At 53.9% G+C, this 15790-nt stretch overlaps 5 protein-coding genes across 5 annotated transcripts, besides 1 other annotated feature; 2 read left to right on the top strand and 3 right to left on the bottom strand.

The window, feature by feature from the left end:
* Window positions 1-15790: part of a sequence feature (contig 1.139 1..347029(1)) that runs on past both edges of the window.
* On the bottom strand, window positions 699-3331 carry ANIA_08125 (putative C6 transcription factor; the record flags this gene model as incomplete). The annotated part of the gene is made up of 4 exons (XM_050611210.1): window positions 699-1879; window positions 1925-2059; window positions 2105-2364; window positions 2409-3331. The coding sequence occupies 4 exons, from the start codon at window positions 3329-3331 to the stop codon at window positions 699-701; spliced, it is 2499 nt and encodes an 832-aa protein (XP_050467259.1).
* On the bottom strand, window positions 3925-5769 carry ANIA_08124 (uncharacterized protein; the record flags this gene model as incomplete). Its single annotated transcript, XM_676301.1, has 9 exons — window positions 3925-4000; window positions 4110-4212; window positions 4264-4547; window positions 4593-4653; window positions 4697-4899; window positions 4951-5034; window positions 5080-5243; window positions 5294-5496; window positions 5556-5769. 9 exons carry the CDS (start codon window positions 5767-5769, stop codon window positions 3925-3927), a joined length of 1392 nt encoding a protein of 463 aa, XP_681393.1.
* Window positions 6294-8056, top strand: ANIA_08123 (protein faoA). The gene is made up of 6 exons (XM_676300.2): window positions 6294-6686; window positions 6750-6908; window positions 6972-7081; window positions 7131-7293; window positions 7365-7471; window positions 7528-8056. The coding sequence occupies exons 1-6, from the start codon at window positions 6408-6410 to the stop codon at window positions 8024-8026; spliced, it is 1317 nt and encodes a 438-aa protein (XP_681392.1). The 5' UTR covers window positions 6294-6407; the 3' UTR covers window positions 8027-8056.
* On the bottom strand, window positions 8213-9957 carry ANIA_08122 (MFS transporter; the record flags this gene model as incomplete). Its single annotated transcript, XM_676299.2, has 3 exons — window positions 9519-9957; window positions 8533-9468; window positions 8213-8472 (listed from the first exon to the last, which is right to left on the bottom strand). Exons 1-3 carry the CDS (start codon window positions 9919-9921, stop codon window positions 8213-8215), a joined length of 1599 nt encoding a protein of 532 aa, XP_681391.2. The 5' UTR covers window positions 9922-9957.
* ANIA_08121 (phosphoribosylformylglycinamidine synthase) lies at window positions 11372-15454 on the top strand (the record flags this gene model as incomplete). Its single annotated transcript, XM_676298.1, has 1 exon — window positions 11372-15454. One exon carries the CDS (start codon window positions 11372-11374, stop codon window positions 15452-15454), a length of 4083 nt encoding a protein of 1360 aa, XP_681390.1.

Below are 15790 nucleotides of genomic sequence, written 5' to 3'. Positions count from 1 at the left end.
TGATTCTACCGCGCCGAGTACCGGATTGGGTCCATCTCTGGCTGGTGAAGTGTGTTATTCGAAGATCAGAAGTTCCTGCGCGACGCGATAGCCATGCCTTCGTCGGCGATGAGTATGTGCTTGGCGGGCGATGAGAGAGGCTGATTCGCCTCGCGGCAGACTAGCTTTCGTTGGCTTACGCGTATCAGTGCCTGCATCGCTAAGGTATGGGAGCGCTGTCGCGCGCAATATGCTGGCGATAAATTGCGACGGTACTGTTTACACCAGGTCAAGTGTCGCGACCGCTAATTGGAGGTAAAGGCAGCGAGGCCGGTTCCCATGTCTTGATGCAACTGACAGTTTGATTCTGGACCTGGGGCATTGCGTTGAGGAAAGAATAGTCGTAGGAGAAACGGGGACCATGGAGAGAAGCTCGACAAGGCAGGGCTTGCGGAGGGAACAAGGCGAGGATGACTGACGGTGGCATATCACCACGCGCTCCTGGGCTTACTACAGTAAGAGAAGAGCAATTACGGGCGATTTAGCTTGAGAGTGATAATCGTCTTCCGATAGGTATGCACCATGCACTCAAACAAGCACGAAGACCATCCACCCATGAACATAGAGTAACAGCCAGCCTAACCAACCGACCATCCATACCTACATGCAAATCAATCAAACGCCATTGATGCTCAAGGAACAGAAATTTTTCATGTAATCTAACTCCACAAAGGCGGATGTATATACTCTTGCGCCCGATCGAGGATGTTCGGTATTGTCCACTCCCCACTCGTCGAACTCTCTGGCGTATGAGGCGGCAACGAGCCCAGGTTTGGCGTCATCCCAGAGGCCGACGCTGACGTCGAAACGGGAACAATGTTATTGGTGGTGCCATGCATCGCCGTGACCGGGTTGAGATATGTCGGCGATGCTCCGGTGGTCATAAGAGGGGATGTATGGGTATGGAAGGCGGCTTCGAGTTTTTCGAGCGCGCGGAGGGTCTTCGTTAACGGCTTCGCCCACTGTGTTTGCGGGTCTACGGCTACCCCGCCGGCTGGCGAGCTCAGTGCCGCTGGTGAAGCGCCGGCCGGGTTTGGAATAGGCTGGCCGAGGCTGTTGATCATAGGGCTGCGGTCTGGTGCCGTGGCGGCGGATGCGGCAGTGGCGTCTGCACCATAGTCGAACTCTGCTTCTGCACGTTCGCTAATGATGGCCTTGAGTCTGCGAAGGAGGGTCCAGAACTGCGGGTTCGACTTGGTTTCGTCTGTGACGGCAAGAAGGAAGATTGAGCTGATTGCGCGCTGTAGCGTGATCCATGATCGGGCGGCGTGTGGACTGACGGTGTGCATCTCCACGTACGCGTCCACTGTCGTCATAAGATGTTCAAGACACTCGGCGCGCATGCGAGCGGTTTGCGGGTCGCGCGCGTTGGCGGACTTGAGCGCTGGCCGGCAGAGCTCAGAAGAGAAATAAGAGGAGTGGAGTTTGAGGACGGTGCGCTCGAGGTGTTCGGTGGGAGTAATGCAGTATTTGGGATCGCGGAGATAGGGGCGCGCTTCGATGAGGATCTTCTGAATCTGGTCTTTGTAGTTTTGGATACTCTCCCAGCTCAGTTGGGAGTGTGGACTGAGCATACGGCTGCGGACGACTTTGAGAGCTAAAGAAATCACCCCGCAGAGAGACTCGAAGTAGGTGTAATCGCCGGGCTTAGAGCCCTCCCTTTTCGCGATCTCCGGTTGACTAACAGCGGTGGTCGACGGCCGGTCATAGGATAGTGAGAAATGGCTGTCCTGCCATGCCATGGACCACCACACATGCCGCCGTCGATAACGTTCGACTGTGGAGAAATGGCTCGATTCAACGTGCAAGCCGAGCGCCAGGCCCATTCGAAGTGTCATGCCTAACGGGTCAGTAAGTTGAATATGGGCTAGTGCGGTTCACATACCGAGTAAAACGTAAGAGATCCCTGGGTTCATGTTATACGATAAGACATTGCCAATCACCAGCAAAGTCTGAATGGCTTCTATCGTTGGCTGAGACAGAAAGTTTGTCATGCGGAGACATTGATACGAGCAGCACACTATACCGTCAGCATGGGCCGTGGACTATACACTGAACAGCTTACCATAGACCTGTGAACTCAGCTCCCGTTCTTTACCAGGCAAGTCCGATGACTGGCAGCCGGAAGCCAGGACCGCGAACAATAAACCAAGGAATGCAATGGACATGCCAAACGGCCTCTGCGCATGGTCATCATCTGCTCTGTACACCCCGCCAGCAGTGTTTCTATTGTGCAGGAGAAGGTCGAGATTCCGCTCAAACAAAGCTACGTCCTCGATAACAGGATAGATAGCGCCGGCGATATCTCGGTAGTAGCAGAAAAACCTACACCATTAGCCGGGCGATAAAACGCAATCAGCGACACTTACTCCTTGCACTGCTGGTCTGTCGGAAGCGCACAGCAGACTGCACTGATGTCAAAAGTCGACATCTCGGACGACCACAAATCAACAAACGGATACGTCGCAGACTCATTGTCAAGACCAAGCTTCGGCAAAATCCCTCCCTCGAGCAAAGCCTGCAATTGATCGGACCCAGACTTGTTATTCAGAATATAAGCCAGGACCGATCTTGATCCGAGATGCACTGTACCCTCGCCCAGAGTATTCGGGGCAAGAATCCCCTCTCGCTCCGGAGAGCCGCCTTTCGACCGGTTGCTTGCATCAGCGCTCTGCACGCTTCCCGTCTCCAATGTCGAATGCACCCCCACACCCTCCTCATTGGCCTTGTCTAATCCTGCCCGCATAATCGCTAGTGTCTGCTCCATCTCTCTTAATTTGTTGCGAACATTATCCCAGTCCTCGCGGGCAATCGAGACCCGTCCGCCACCCGCCGGGCTCGTGTGGCTACTCAACCCAGGCTCCTGCTTCAGTCTGACTGAACCATCTAGCCCAGCTTCCCCGCCAGCTGACGTCCTCGTGCCACCAGCGGCAGGGCCAGCGCCTACAGCAGGATGACCGGCACCACCATCCAAATAACCAGTGTCCGGGCCAGTTCCAACACGTCTCTTCGACGGCCGCTCGTACGAGCAAAGCTCCGCATGGTCGCGCTTAACACATCCATCGCATGGCAGGTTCCGGTCGCATTTCACCTTCCGCGCATGGCAGGGATAGCAGGCTTTCGGTTCGCGCGCCTTGCGTTTCGCGCGGATAATCGCATCGACTTGCGCTTGGGGGAGGTCGGTAACTGTGCCGGACCGGGAAGAGCCAGGGCCAGCACTGCCTATGTCGGCGCCTGCGGGAGAGAACGACATGGACGGGTGGTTGGAGGAGGGGGAGGCGTTGCTGTCCATCTGGTAGCTGTCGCACGAACTGGTTTCTCAGTTTTAACCCCTCATTTCAGATGGACATATCGTCGACCAGTGATCAAGTCGAGTAGTCAGTCTGACAGCCTATTGGGTGTAATCCATCCACTCGCAATTGTGTATTTGAAACTGCAGAAAGGGCGCACTGGATGCTCCTAATTTGATGGTCGATTCTCGGTAACAGGACCCTGGACTCTTGACGCCAAAAGCGAGAGAGTCCGGCGGATCGGAGCCATTACTCAGCTTATCACGTGACTTCTCTTGTGATGACGTCAATAACTAGCAAGTCCTGCCTAATTGGGAAGCCAAGCGTATTTTCCCCGGCTCGACCCCAGATTCCCTTCTCACAACCTACAATGACCTCGGAAAGAATCAGCGTCTGGCTTACGAAATATGTTTACTGTTTACTGTTTCTTGGAAGCTAATCATATGCTGAGCCCAGGGAACTGGATTATGTGAAAGGTATATTATTACACCTACGCCATGGCTCGAAGCGCGTCGCTAACACATATAATGAAGCCGATCCCATAACTCTGGTGCACGATCTGCTACCGGTTTAACCCGAGCCAATCAGGTCTCATTTAGACATCCTCGGCCTTTGCAAGAGCGGCATTTTGCTCCTGGGCAACTACATCTGCAGGAATCTGGTCCGGCGTGCTGTTCACAAGCAGAATCATTGGTAGTAACGAGACCGCAAGAAGAACAAATGTAACGATGCTGGAAGCCGTCAGTGATGCCCTTGAGGAACGAATGGTGGAAAACATACAATCCGATCAAAGGATTACTGTCCGTCTGAGTGTTCATACCATAGGCAATGGCCTGTCCAATTGCTTCAATGCACCTAAACATAGCGCCATTACGGACATTTGCTGGATATCTCGTCAGCTGTGCCTCCTGCAAGTGCTAGATTGTTGACTTACCCTGCGCATCTGTCGCGAATGACGACAGCAACCAGTACATGTACGACTGCGAGAGCGGGCCGGTTGTCTGCACGAAGAAGTACGGCAGGAAGGATGATGGATACAGTCCGTCATTCCAGTCAATGTGGCCGGGGTTATGGTGGTTGAACTTGTTCTGCATGATAATGGACCAGATGTAGACACCGACATTAAGAATGACAACAGTGTAGAGACCCATCTGGGCGCGGCGGCGTTGGCTGAAGCCCTTCATGTCGAGGATGAATCCGAGGCCGAAGCATCCGACGCTGAGGGGTCAGCTAAAGCAAGTCAATGCTGAAGGTGAAACTTACATGCAGAAAAAGGGTGAGATGAGAGACGAGAGGGCTCGGGCGCGGACGGAGAAGTAGGTCCCTAGGTATGTGGACCAGGAGCCGCTGTCTCGGTCAGCTCATACTTCTTAACGGGCTGAGGGATACGCACGAGTAGAAGAATGACCACAGTGCCCAGATTCCAGACAGTAGGATAAGCCTTGAAGTCATGGTCTTGAGGATCTGCTTGAACTCTCGTTTGGTGGAGAGGGTTTCGGCCATGACGATCTTAGTCCCATCAGAACGGACAACGCGTTCAAAGGGAGCAATCAACAGAGCGAATGGGAGGCTGAGCTATTAGTTACACTCTCTCCGACTGGTCTGCACATGATGCACTCACGCAAGACATTCAATAATCACAAAGGCGATGTAGGTGTCTGGGGTGATACCACCATCGGCTCCTTCGACGTGGTTCTTTGACAGACTGGGGATGTCAGCTGAGACATATCTCAATTTATGCGGTACTCACTTGATGGCTCCTCCCACAAGCTGTCCGAGGTTTCTCGACACAATCCACAGCGCCAGATACTTTCCACGAGCACCAGACGGCGCGAGGGTCATAATGCAACCAGCCTCTGCGACGTACCAGCACGCCGTCCCGGCGCCGCTGATGGCACCGCTGAAAATAAGATACTTGCATTCGTCAGACAGGGTTCCAGAAACGGAGGTTAACCGTGACTCACCCATTGATTGCCGAACTTGCTGTTGCAGTAGTACGCAGACCCCTGAATAGGAAACGACATGGAACCCAGAACCAGCGCCCACTTGACTCCGATCTTGTTCACCAGTGGCCCGCCCAGAAAGCAAACGATTGCAAGCATGGCGTAGTTTATGGCGTTTGAGATGTTGGATACTTTGGGTGTTGCAAGACCACCACCGCCGAGGCCTGTTGAAGAATCACTCTATCAGTCGTCACTCGAGTCTTGTCTCTGGTGTCGAACTTACCAGCAATTGCATCGGACATGGCGGGACCGCAGAAGGCCTGGATACTCAGAAGCATCATCTGCGTCAGACTGTGCTGCCATACCCGCTTCCACAACGGGACCGTGTTTCTATAGTGCTCCATGTCGATCCCGGGGACGAGTTCGCCCGCAGCCGGGGAAGCAGGACGGTCATCCTGGTTGGGGCCCTTGGGGGCAGCAGTTTTGGAGTCGGTCATGGTGGATCGTATGTTGGATATCCAGGACCTCGAGATCAAAGCCGGGGAAGGCGCTGGTTATATACCCGCAATGGCAGCTACTATACACCCTTACCCTCGGGTTATCTCTGTATCTCTGCCACGATCCCTCCGGTATCTGGGTGGGTCTCCCCACGTCCCATCGTGTCTCCAACGTCTCCAACTGTGCCATGGGGTTCGCCTCCGATCCCGGTGGAAGGTCCAGGCGAAACGGTCCAAGCCGCCTGCGTTTTAGCCGGAGATCTGGGCTGTGAGCCAAGCTTCCCATCGAGCTGAGGCCGGCCAAGCGGTGGGAAGGTCCACGCGAATGTTAGTCCCTAGTAGTCTCGTAGTAGACGCCATCGCTCCACAAAATCCCCGCGACGCCGTTCATTAAGAGCCAATCGGATTGATCCATTTTATCGGCTTTCTATCTGGCATGATCAGGCTGTCTTATAAATATTCATCGCTCTACAGTATAGCTATCTGTCGTGAATATAGAGTTACAACTTATCAGTGGAGCATTACTTGACAGTATTCTACAGCCAAGGTTGACTCCCTCCAGTCCCTCTCGCAACCCCTTTCCCTGTCAATTCTTCCATCTTTATCCCTTTACTCAAGCCGACAACTGCATTGCAACCATGACGCCCCGAGCCAACACCAAAATCATTGTCGTCGGCGGCGGCGGCACAATGGGCTCGTCGACAGCCCTACACCTCCTGCGCGCCGGCTACACGCCGTCCAACATTACAGTGCTCGACACGTGCCCTATCCCCTCCGCACAGTCTGCAGGCTACGACCTGAACAAAATCATGAGCATCAGGCTGCGCAACAAGCCTGATTTACAGCTCTCTCTTGAGGCGCTGGACATGTGGAAAAATGATCCTCTCTTCAAGCCGTTTTTCCACAATGTTGGAATGGTGCGTCACCAATCACTGACATCATAGAGAGACGAGAAACAATGCTGATACGTGAAGATACAGATCGACGTCTCTTCAACAGAGGAAGGCATCGAGGGTCTTCGGAAGAAATACCAGTCTCTTCTCGACGCAGGCATTGGGCTCGAGAAGACGAATTTCATGCTGGAAAGTGAAGACGAGATCCTGGCTAAAGCGCCGCATTTCACGCAGGAGCAGATTAAAGTACTTTCCACCTTTCAGTATCCGCTGCTCAGGTCCTCGAAGTATGCTAACTAATACGTATAGGGCTGGAAAGGCCTGTTCTGTGGCGACGGCGGCTGGCTCGCTGCAGCCAAAGCCATCAATGCCATTGGGCAGTTCCTCAAGGAACAGGGCGTCAAGTTTGGATTCGGCGGGTAAGCCTTTCTATCCAAGACTCTGCTCTCAATACTAACAACAGAGTAGCGCCGGCACGTTCAAAAAGCCACTCTTCGCCGATGCCCACGAGAAGACGTGCATCGGCGTCGAGACTGTAGACGGCACAAAGTACTACGCCGACAAGGTCGTTCTAGCAGCTGGTGCCTGGAGTTCGACGTTGGTCGATCTGGAGGAGCAGTGCGTTTCAAAGGTATGCATGCCTGCGCTTCCAAGCGTTGTTCAAGTCTAAAGTGGTGCTGTCTCTAACTGTGATCATGAAAGGCCTGGGTCTTTGCCCACATCCAACTGACGCCCGCTGAAGCAGCCGCGTATAAGAACACTCCTGTTATATACGACGGTGACTATGGGTTTTTCTTTGAGCCGAATGAGTACGCACCTCCCCTCTTCTCATTCTTCCAGAGAATAGCCTACTAACATATAACAGAAACGGCATCATAAAAGTCTGTGACGAATTCCCTGGCTTCACGCATTTCAAAATGCACCAGCCGTACGGCTCGCCGGCGCCCAAACCCATCTCTGTGCCTCGTTCCCATGCGAAGCACCCCACAGATACATACCCGCACGCGTCGGAGGTCACGATCAAAAAGGCTATCAACCGGTTCCTGCCGAGGTTCAATGACAAGGAACTGTTTAACAGGGCCATGTGCTGGTGCACCGATACCGCGGATGCAAATCTGCTTGTTTGTGAGCATCCACGCTGGAAGGGGTTTTATCTTGCAACAGGGGACAGTGGGCATTCGTTCAAGTTGCTGCCGAATATTGGAAAGCATGTTGTCGAGTTATTGGAGGAGAGGCTGGAAAGTGTGTTTAAGGATGCTTGGAGGTGGAGGCCTGGCAGTGGGGATGCATTAAAAAGTAGACGGGCTGCGCCTGCGAAGGACCTGGCGGATATGCCGGGGTGGAGGAATGAGGCAAAGATGTAGATGCATATTAAAGAAATTCCATATCATTACAATAATCCTAATCTAAAACATTAAAGCGACTTGATATATAGCGTCTAATCATCTTATCAGAGTAAAAAGCGTGCAACCATAATCGCCGATTCAACCGAAACACCCACTGAGACCACAACTAACAGCCGTGGTACTCAGTATGCAAAAGTGAAACTTTTATGCCTTGGTAGCAAGCGCCTCCTCATCGTCCGCAAAGGCATATCTTGAGTACCGCCGGATGGCAGCGCCCTTGACGTAGAATACGTACGGAATCGCACAGCAGGCCAGGGCCAGGAAGGCAAGCAAAGAGCTGGCCCATTGATCGCCCAACCGGTCGTACATCTGCTCCGTGAAAAGAACAGTCGAGGCACCCCAGAGCGAACGGATGAAGGTCTTGGCTGCCAGGGCGGAGGCGGCTTGGTGCTGGTATGTATCCACTGCAGGAATGAACATTAGTAAATGCGACGGCAGATGGTTGTGATGAGGTTGTTACATACCAAGATAGTTGTTAGCTGAGTTATACAGGAAAATAAACCCGAATCCAACAGGGAATCCGCCAATCATTGGACCGAACCAGTGAATATTGGGGTACGAAGTCCAAGCGAAGATGAACAGGCCGATGGGAATAAACCAACAGGAGATCATCATTGGGATGAGACGAGATTCCGCGGGTGGCTTGCCGCCGTATTTTGAGTAAAGAGATAGGTAGTGGTTGTTCACAAATGGGGCACAGGCGGCGCTCAACAGAACGCCGATAGCAAGCGGGATGAACATGAGACCCGTAGTCCCGGCGCTCCAGCCCTTGCCACCTTCATAAACTATAGGATAGGCGACGAAGAACATGTACAGCAGACCGTAGAGGACGGACATGTACAGCGAGATAAAGAGGACGATGGGCTCGAGAAAGAGCAGTTGGAAAGGGCGCAAGAGGAAGACACGGAGTCTCTCACCAATCGGCCGTGCGTCCAGCTCAGTCTCAGTAACATATTTTGGATCGTTCTCTGATTTGCGGAGCTTCTTCGCGCGTCTCGCTAGGATGGCTGGCGCTGAGGTCTCAGGGACAGTAAAGGTGATAAGCACCCAGGCGACAAAGGAGAGAATCAGAGTTAACCAGTATAGCCACCGCCAGCCCGAGGCGTCGGCGAGGAACCCTCCTGCTAGCGGGCCGATAGCTGGGCCGATGAAGGGACTCGCCGAGAACGCGGCCATGGGGACGCCACGCTCCTCGTTCCTCCACATATCGGCAAGAGTACCGCCGACCAGAGTCATGGGGGCACTGAATGCAATACCGTCGATGGCTCGACAGACGATGAGGGTTCCAATATTCTCGGCAACGGCGCATGGGATGACGAAGACGACGGCTAGCAGGAGAGTGAGAGCATAAACGGGCCGCCGTCCATACATCTCAGACAAGGGAGCAAACGCCATGGGACCTGGCAAAGTTAGCCATGCACCTTCCATCGAAGAGCAATCTTAGACATACCAACACCAAATCCAATAACAAACACTGTCACCACAACGAGACTGACTTCACGAGAGACACCAAACTCCTCGGCGGGGCCTTCGATGTCGGCGGTGATAACACTACTGGCGAAGGCGACGACGAAGCAGGTAAACGCCACGACCATAGTCACGTACCACTTCTTCCATTTCGGCCAGTTCTTGGGATTTTCAGGGTCGTCGACTTTGAAGGTAACCAGCTTGTAGTCTTCTGTCCTACCATCGGCCGTCCGAACAGGTTTGGCGATCTCACCGGTCTGCGTCTCCTGGACGTACTCTTCAATGTTGGCATCTGCCGTCAGTGTACGGTAAGGCAGATCTGTGGGGTCAACTTCGCCCCGATTGGAACCCATGGTGAAGGTTGGTGCGAGTGTGTTGTCTGTCATATTGACGTTAGACAATCCAGGATTCCTAATCCGTATAGGAACGAGTAGTGATTCGACTAGAGATTGACCCGGCTGGGGCGGGGTCAGAGGGGTCTTTTATAACTTTCCATGGCCACAATCCAGACACTATGGAAATGAGCTGGTCTATAACCAAATGCTGACGTTAATTCCTTGCGGTCCGATTTCCCATGGGCATCCGCCCTAGAACCCTTATCAGTTGCCGCATCGGGATCACCACGCTAACCGTATCGGGTAATATGTGACGGCGCCGCTGTCAAAATTGTTCACAGGCCACTGATTCATGAGCCGTGTGGCCCATGAGAACTGGACTAGTTAGCGGATCTCTCTTTTTGGTTGTAGTCTGCTTTCACTTTCACGAATGCAACTCAACTTGATACGGCTTCTCCATGCTAATTGGGGGTATATCATGCATCTGACACGCATCGGTGCGCCCACAATGGCAAGAGCTCAGGTTGTAGATGTAGTTGTATCACGTATCACAGCTTCCCACTCTGATTCAGTCAGGTCAGCCTTGTCCGCGTCACCCGGGTGGACTCTATCATTATGAACAGCAGCCCAAAGTGGAAGGTGAACGCCAAGAAAGGTAGAAGAATTTCTAGTCTGGTCGATTTTGTAGGTGGACCGCCCGAACTTTCCGCTGCCAGGACTCGTCCTCTACTCGGAAGATCTCGCCAAAACAAGTAGTATGCTCCGCCAATAGACGACCCCGATATGGAAATATATGAAGGTGTGAGGTCACGACCTCTCCCTGAGGTCTGAGTATGCAAAGTCCTTCCGTGGTTCGTATCAACTGAAACAGGGAATTCTGAAATGTTTCTGGCCGCTATCGTAGGAAAATTCTGCAGGATACCTGGTTCTGTCCATGGGTCTAATGCAGAAATATATATCTCGCTTGGTCGTTGCATGACGGCCCAGGCACTGGCGGGGTAATACCGATTTGGCGTAAATATTCTCCTATACTATATATAAGCACCAATAGTAGCCTTGGCTCTAATGTGGTACGATTGAATGCCCCTCCCACTCATGACCCATCCACAGACGGCTGGAGTCCCTGTTGAGGCTAGGACTTAAACTACAGAGTGCTATAATGCTCTGAGTTGATGCCTGATGCAGGCCGGTGTCGGAGCCAGGCATTCTGATGTTTATCACGTGGCGATAAGATAAGCCGCAAGCGGACTAGCGCGGGGCAGATCGACGATCTTCAGAAGAAATGGTGTGAATTTTGCAGCAGCAGACGACGAGCAGCTTAGCTCATTCTCCTTTGCTGAATCCTCAGTCGGAGCTCGCTCCTCGAGGAGTCTCACTTGTCGGTTCTACCAGAGGTCTTAATTGGTCCTCGTATTGATTCCTCTCGATAACCCTGACGACTCGCTCCAGACCGAGTCGCCCTCCGTTCGCCTCTGTTGAGTCACGCACGACCGGTCTCACGATGGCTTCTCCCTTCGACTCGGCAGACTTCGCCCTCCCGGGCTCGATTGCATACTCGCGTTCTCGCGGCAGGGCTATCGCTGCCTCTATTGGGGCGCAGGATGTCCGTGGCCAGTGGGTTCATTATGTCCACACTGCTGAACGTCTACCCGAATTCCAGCAGGACGTCCTCCAACAGCTTCTCAGCTACGGCGATATCACCGATATTCCACCCTCGTTTACCGCGGAAGATGGCGAATTCGATGTCTTTTATGTCTTCCCTCGAACCGGGACTATCTCCCCGTGGAGCTCGCAAGCCACCGGTATCGCTCATGTCTGCGGCTTGAGGAAATACGTGAAACGCATTGAGCGCGGTATCAAGATCTCTTGTCTGCGGCCCGCGTCTGGAGAATACAAGCCTGGTTTCAAGGACGTCCTTCACGACCGTATGACGCAGTTGATCAGCGAGACTGAGCCCGACCTGCACCTGATGTTCTCCGAGCACAGTCCCTTGCCTCTCGAGACTATCCCGCTTAGCGGTAGTGATAAGTCGCCTAAGGAGGTTTTGCAGGAGGCGAACAAGCGGATGGGACTGGCGTTGGAGGAATCCGAGATTGAATACCTTGCCGCCGCCTACGGGCCTGACGGCCCGCTCGCTCGTGATCCGACTGACGTTGAGCTATTCATGTTTGCCCAGGTTAACTCGGAACACTGCCGTCACAAACAGTTCAACGCCTCCTGGACGATTGACGGGATGGAGATGCCAAACAGTCTCTTCTCCATGATCCGAAACACTCACAGGAAGAACCCTGAATTCACCGTGAGCGCATACAGCGACAACGCCGCCGTCCTGCAAGGGTTCGACTCCTCCTTTTGGGCCCCCGATTCTGTTACTGGGGAGTGGAACCACACCAAGGAGATTGTCCACTTCCTCGCCAAGGTGGAGACTCACAACCACCCCACCGCGGTCTCGCCCTACCCTGGCGCTGCCACTGGTTCTGGAGGTGAGATCCGTGACGAAGGCGCTGTCGGACGCGGTTCCAAACCCAAGGCCGGTCTTGCTGGCTACTGTGTGTCTGACCTCCTCATCCCGGGCTTGAAACAGCCCTGGGAATTGGATATCGGCAAGCCCAACCACATCGCCAGCGCGTTGGACATTATGCTGGAGGCACCGATTGGAAGTGCGGCTTTCAACAACGAGTTCGGTCGGCCTTGTATTACGGGTTACTTCCGTACTCTGTTGACGGAGATTGATATTGGGGACGGAGAGAAGGAGGTCCGTGGATACCATAAGCCTATCATGATTGCCGGTGGTGTTGGCACAGTCCGGCCTCAGCATGCGATCAAGAAGCCAGATGCCGTCAAGCCCGGCTCGTATCTTGTTGTTCTTGGTGGCCCTGCTATGCTCATTGGTCTGGGTGGCGGTGCGGCTTCTAGTATCACCTCTGGTGAAGGCTCTGTTGACCTCGACTTTGCCAGCGTGCAAAGAGGCAATGCCGAAGTGCAACGCAGAGCACAGGAAGTAATCAACGCATGCACAGCAATGGGCGACAACAACCCCATCAAGTTCATTCACGACGTCGGTGCTGGTGGTCTCTCCAACGCCCTGCCCGAATTGATCCACGACTCCGGATTGGGCGCTAAGTTCGAGCTCCGTGAAATCGACAGCGCCGACCGAAGCATGAGCCCCATGCAGATCTGGTGCTGTGAGGCACAGGAACGATATGTCATGGCTGTTGGCGAGGAGGGTATGAACAAGTTCACGGCTATTTGCCATCGTGAGCGTTGCGGTTTCTCTGTCGTTGGTCGTGGAGAGGGTGGTTCAGAGGAGGAGAAGAGATTGATCCTTCTCGACCGAGAGTCGAAGGAGCACCCAACCGTCATCGACCTACCCCTGTCAGTGCTTTTCGGAAAGCCCCCAAGAATGACCCGCACGGTGGACTCTCGGAAGTTGAAGCTGCCTGCAGTAGATACGAGTCTTACCACATACCTCCCCTCGCTGGCGCCTAACCGCGCGGAGCTTATTGGCGAAGCTGCCAACAGGGTTCTGTCGCTTCCTGCCGTTGGCTCCAAATCTTTCCTCATCACCATCGGTGACCGTACAGTTGGTGGTCTCACTGCACGCGACCAGATGGTCGGGCGATGGCAAACTCCCGTATCTGACGTTGCTGTCACCGCGACAGCTCTTGTTCAGGGTGCGAAGACTGGTGAGGCTATGGCCATGGGTGAGAAGCCCACGCTTGCCCTCATCTCTCCTGGTGCATCTGCTCGCATGGCCGTTGCTGAGTCACTTATGAACATTGCCGCTGCTGACCTTGTCGATCGGCTAAGCCGCGTCAAGCTCTCTGCTAACTGGAAAGCCGCCAGCAGCCACCCTGGAGAGGGTGCTGCTATCTACGAGGCAGTGGAGGCTATTGGTATGCACCTGTGCCCCGAGCTTGGTATCAGCATTCCCGTTGGCAAGGACTCTATGTCCATGAAAATGAAGTGGAAGGATGAATCGGGTGCAAAGGAAGTCACCGCACCTATGTCTCTTGTTATTTCCGCGTTCGCGCCTGTAGAGAACTTCCGCAAGACCTGGACTCCTGCTCTCCGCCATCCCGAAGACGTTGGCGACACTGTGCTCATGTTTGTCGACCTTTCGCTCGGACGTAAGGCCATGGGCGGTTCTGCTCTTGCACAGGTCTTCAACCAGGTTGGTTCAGAGTGCCCTGACATCCGCAATGTTGAGCTGTTCAAGGACTTCTTCGATGCCACGCAGCAGCTGCAGGAAGCCGGAATTGTTCTGGCTTACCACGACCGATCGGACGGTGGTCTCTTCACCACCCTCGCTGAGATGATGTTCGCCGGCCGTTGCGGTGTTGAGATCCTGCTTGACAACATCTGCCCCAACCTCGATACCAGCAGCTTCATCGAGACCCTCTTCAACGAAGAACTCGGAGCAGTCTTCCAGGTCCGCAAGGAGCACGAGATGCAATTCCGATCCTGCTTCGCTACCTGCGGTCCTCCTGCTGGTCTTATCCACAAGATTGGTCGCGTCTCTGAGAGACCCAAGCAGAACCTCGCAATCTACTACAAGGCCAGCCAGGTCTACCGCAACACCCGCGCCAACCTCCAGCAAACGTGGGCCTCTACCTCCTATCATATGCAGAGGATCCGCGATAATGCTGCCTGCGCGGATCAAGAATACGCCAATATTCTCGACGACACCGACCCTGGTCTCTCTTGGAACCCAACCTTCGACCCCAAAGACCGCGCCCTCCCCTTCCTCACCAGCCTCACCTCCATGTCCCCCTTCGCCAACAAGCCGCGCGTCGCGATTCTCCGCGAACAAGGTGTTAACAGCCAAGCCGAGATGGCCTTCGCCTTTAACACCGCTGGCTTCGCCGCCATTGACGTCCACATGACAGACATCATCTCCGGTCGCGTCTCCCTCTCCAGCTTCGTTGGTCTCGCCGCCTGCGGTGGTTTCTCCTACGGAGACGTCCTCGGCGCCGGCCAAGGTTGGGCCAAATCAGTGCTCCTCCACGATAACACCCGCGCCGAGTTCCAGTCCTTCTTCAACCGCCCCGATACCTTCGCCCTGGGCGTCTGCAACGGCTGTCAATTCCTTTCCCGCCTGTCCTCGCTCATCCCTGGCGCCTCAAACTGGCCTACCTTCGAACGCAACGCCTCCGAGCAGTACGAAGGCCGCGTTGCTATGGTCCGCATCTCCGATCCCGACCCGTCCAACCCTTCTGTCTTCCTCCACGGCATGCACGGCTCTTCCTTCCCCATTGCCGTTGCACACGGCGAAGGTCGCGCCTCCTTCACGGCCTCCTCTACAGACCCAGCTTCCTTCGTCGCTCAGGGCCTGGCGCCGGTGCAGTGGGTCGACAACGCTACACTCAAGCCCACCATGAAGTACCCTTTTAACCCCAACGGTAGTCCCGAGGGTATTGCTGGTATTCGCAACGCAAATGGTCGTGTCATGGCCATCATGCCACATCCTGAAAGGACCGTTATGAACGGTATTGCGAGCTGGTTGCCGGCCAAGGCAGAGGAGTGGGGTGATATTGGGCCATGGGGACGGATATTCTTCAGCGCGAGACGGTGGGTTGGTTAGGCACCGCGGTACTTTCCTCAAAAAAATTTTTTCTTTGCGCGACCTGACTTCTCTAATCGTTTCTTGCTGACTTGCTTCTTGACATGTTGTTATGGTAATTATGCGCATGCGTACATATGAGAGCTGAGAAAACTGTGCTACTTTGCTACGAAGATATGTATCCCAAAAAGACTTATTCCAATATCAGATACCGTTAGATTCAATGGAAATCATTATTTCAAATTGCTCATGCTCCATTCATACTGCAATCGGCCCTTGGGAGAAAATCACTGCAAACTTACCCCCTTTACACCTTTTGTGAACGCCAGCTTACCCCGTCCTTTTCCATCCGGTCTT

Source organism: Aspergillus nidulans, chromosome II (assembly GCF_000011425.1).
Source record: "Aspergillus nidulans FGSC A4 chromosome II".
Classification (NCBI taxonomy): Eukaryota; Fungi; Ascomycota; class Eurotiomycetes; order Eurotiales; family Aspergillaceae; genus Aspergillus; species Aspergillus nidulans.
Note: the sequence above shows the minus strand (reverse complement) of the source record. Positions and strands in the feature narration are given on the sequence as shown.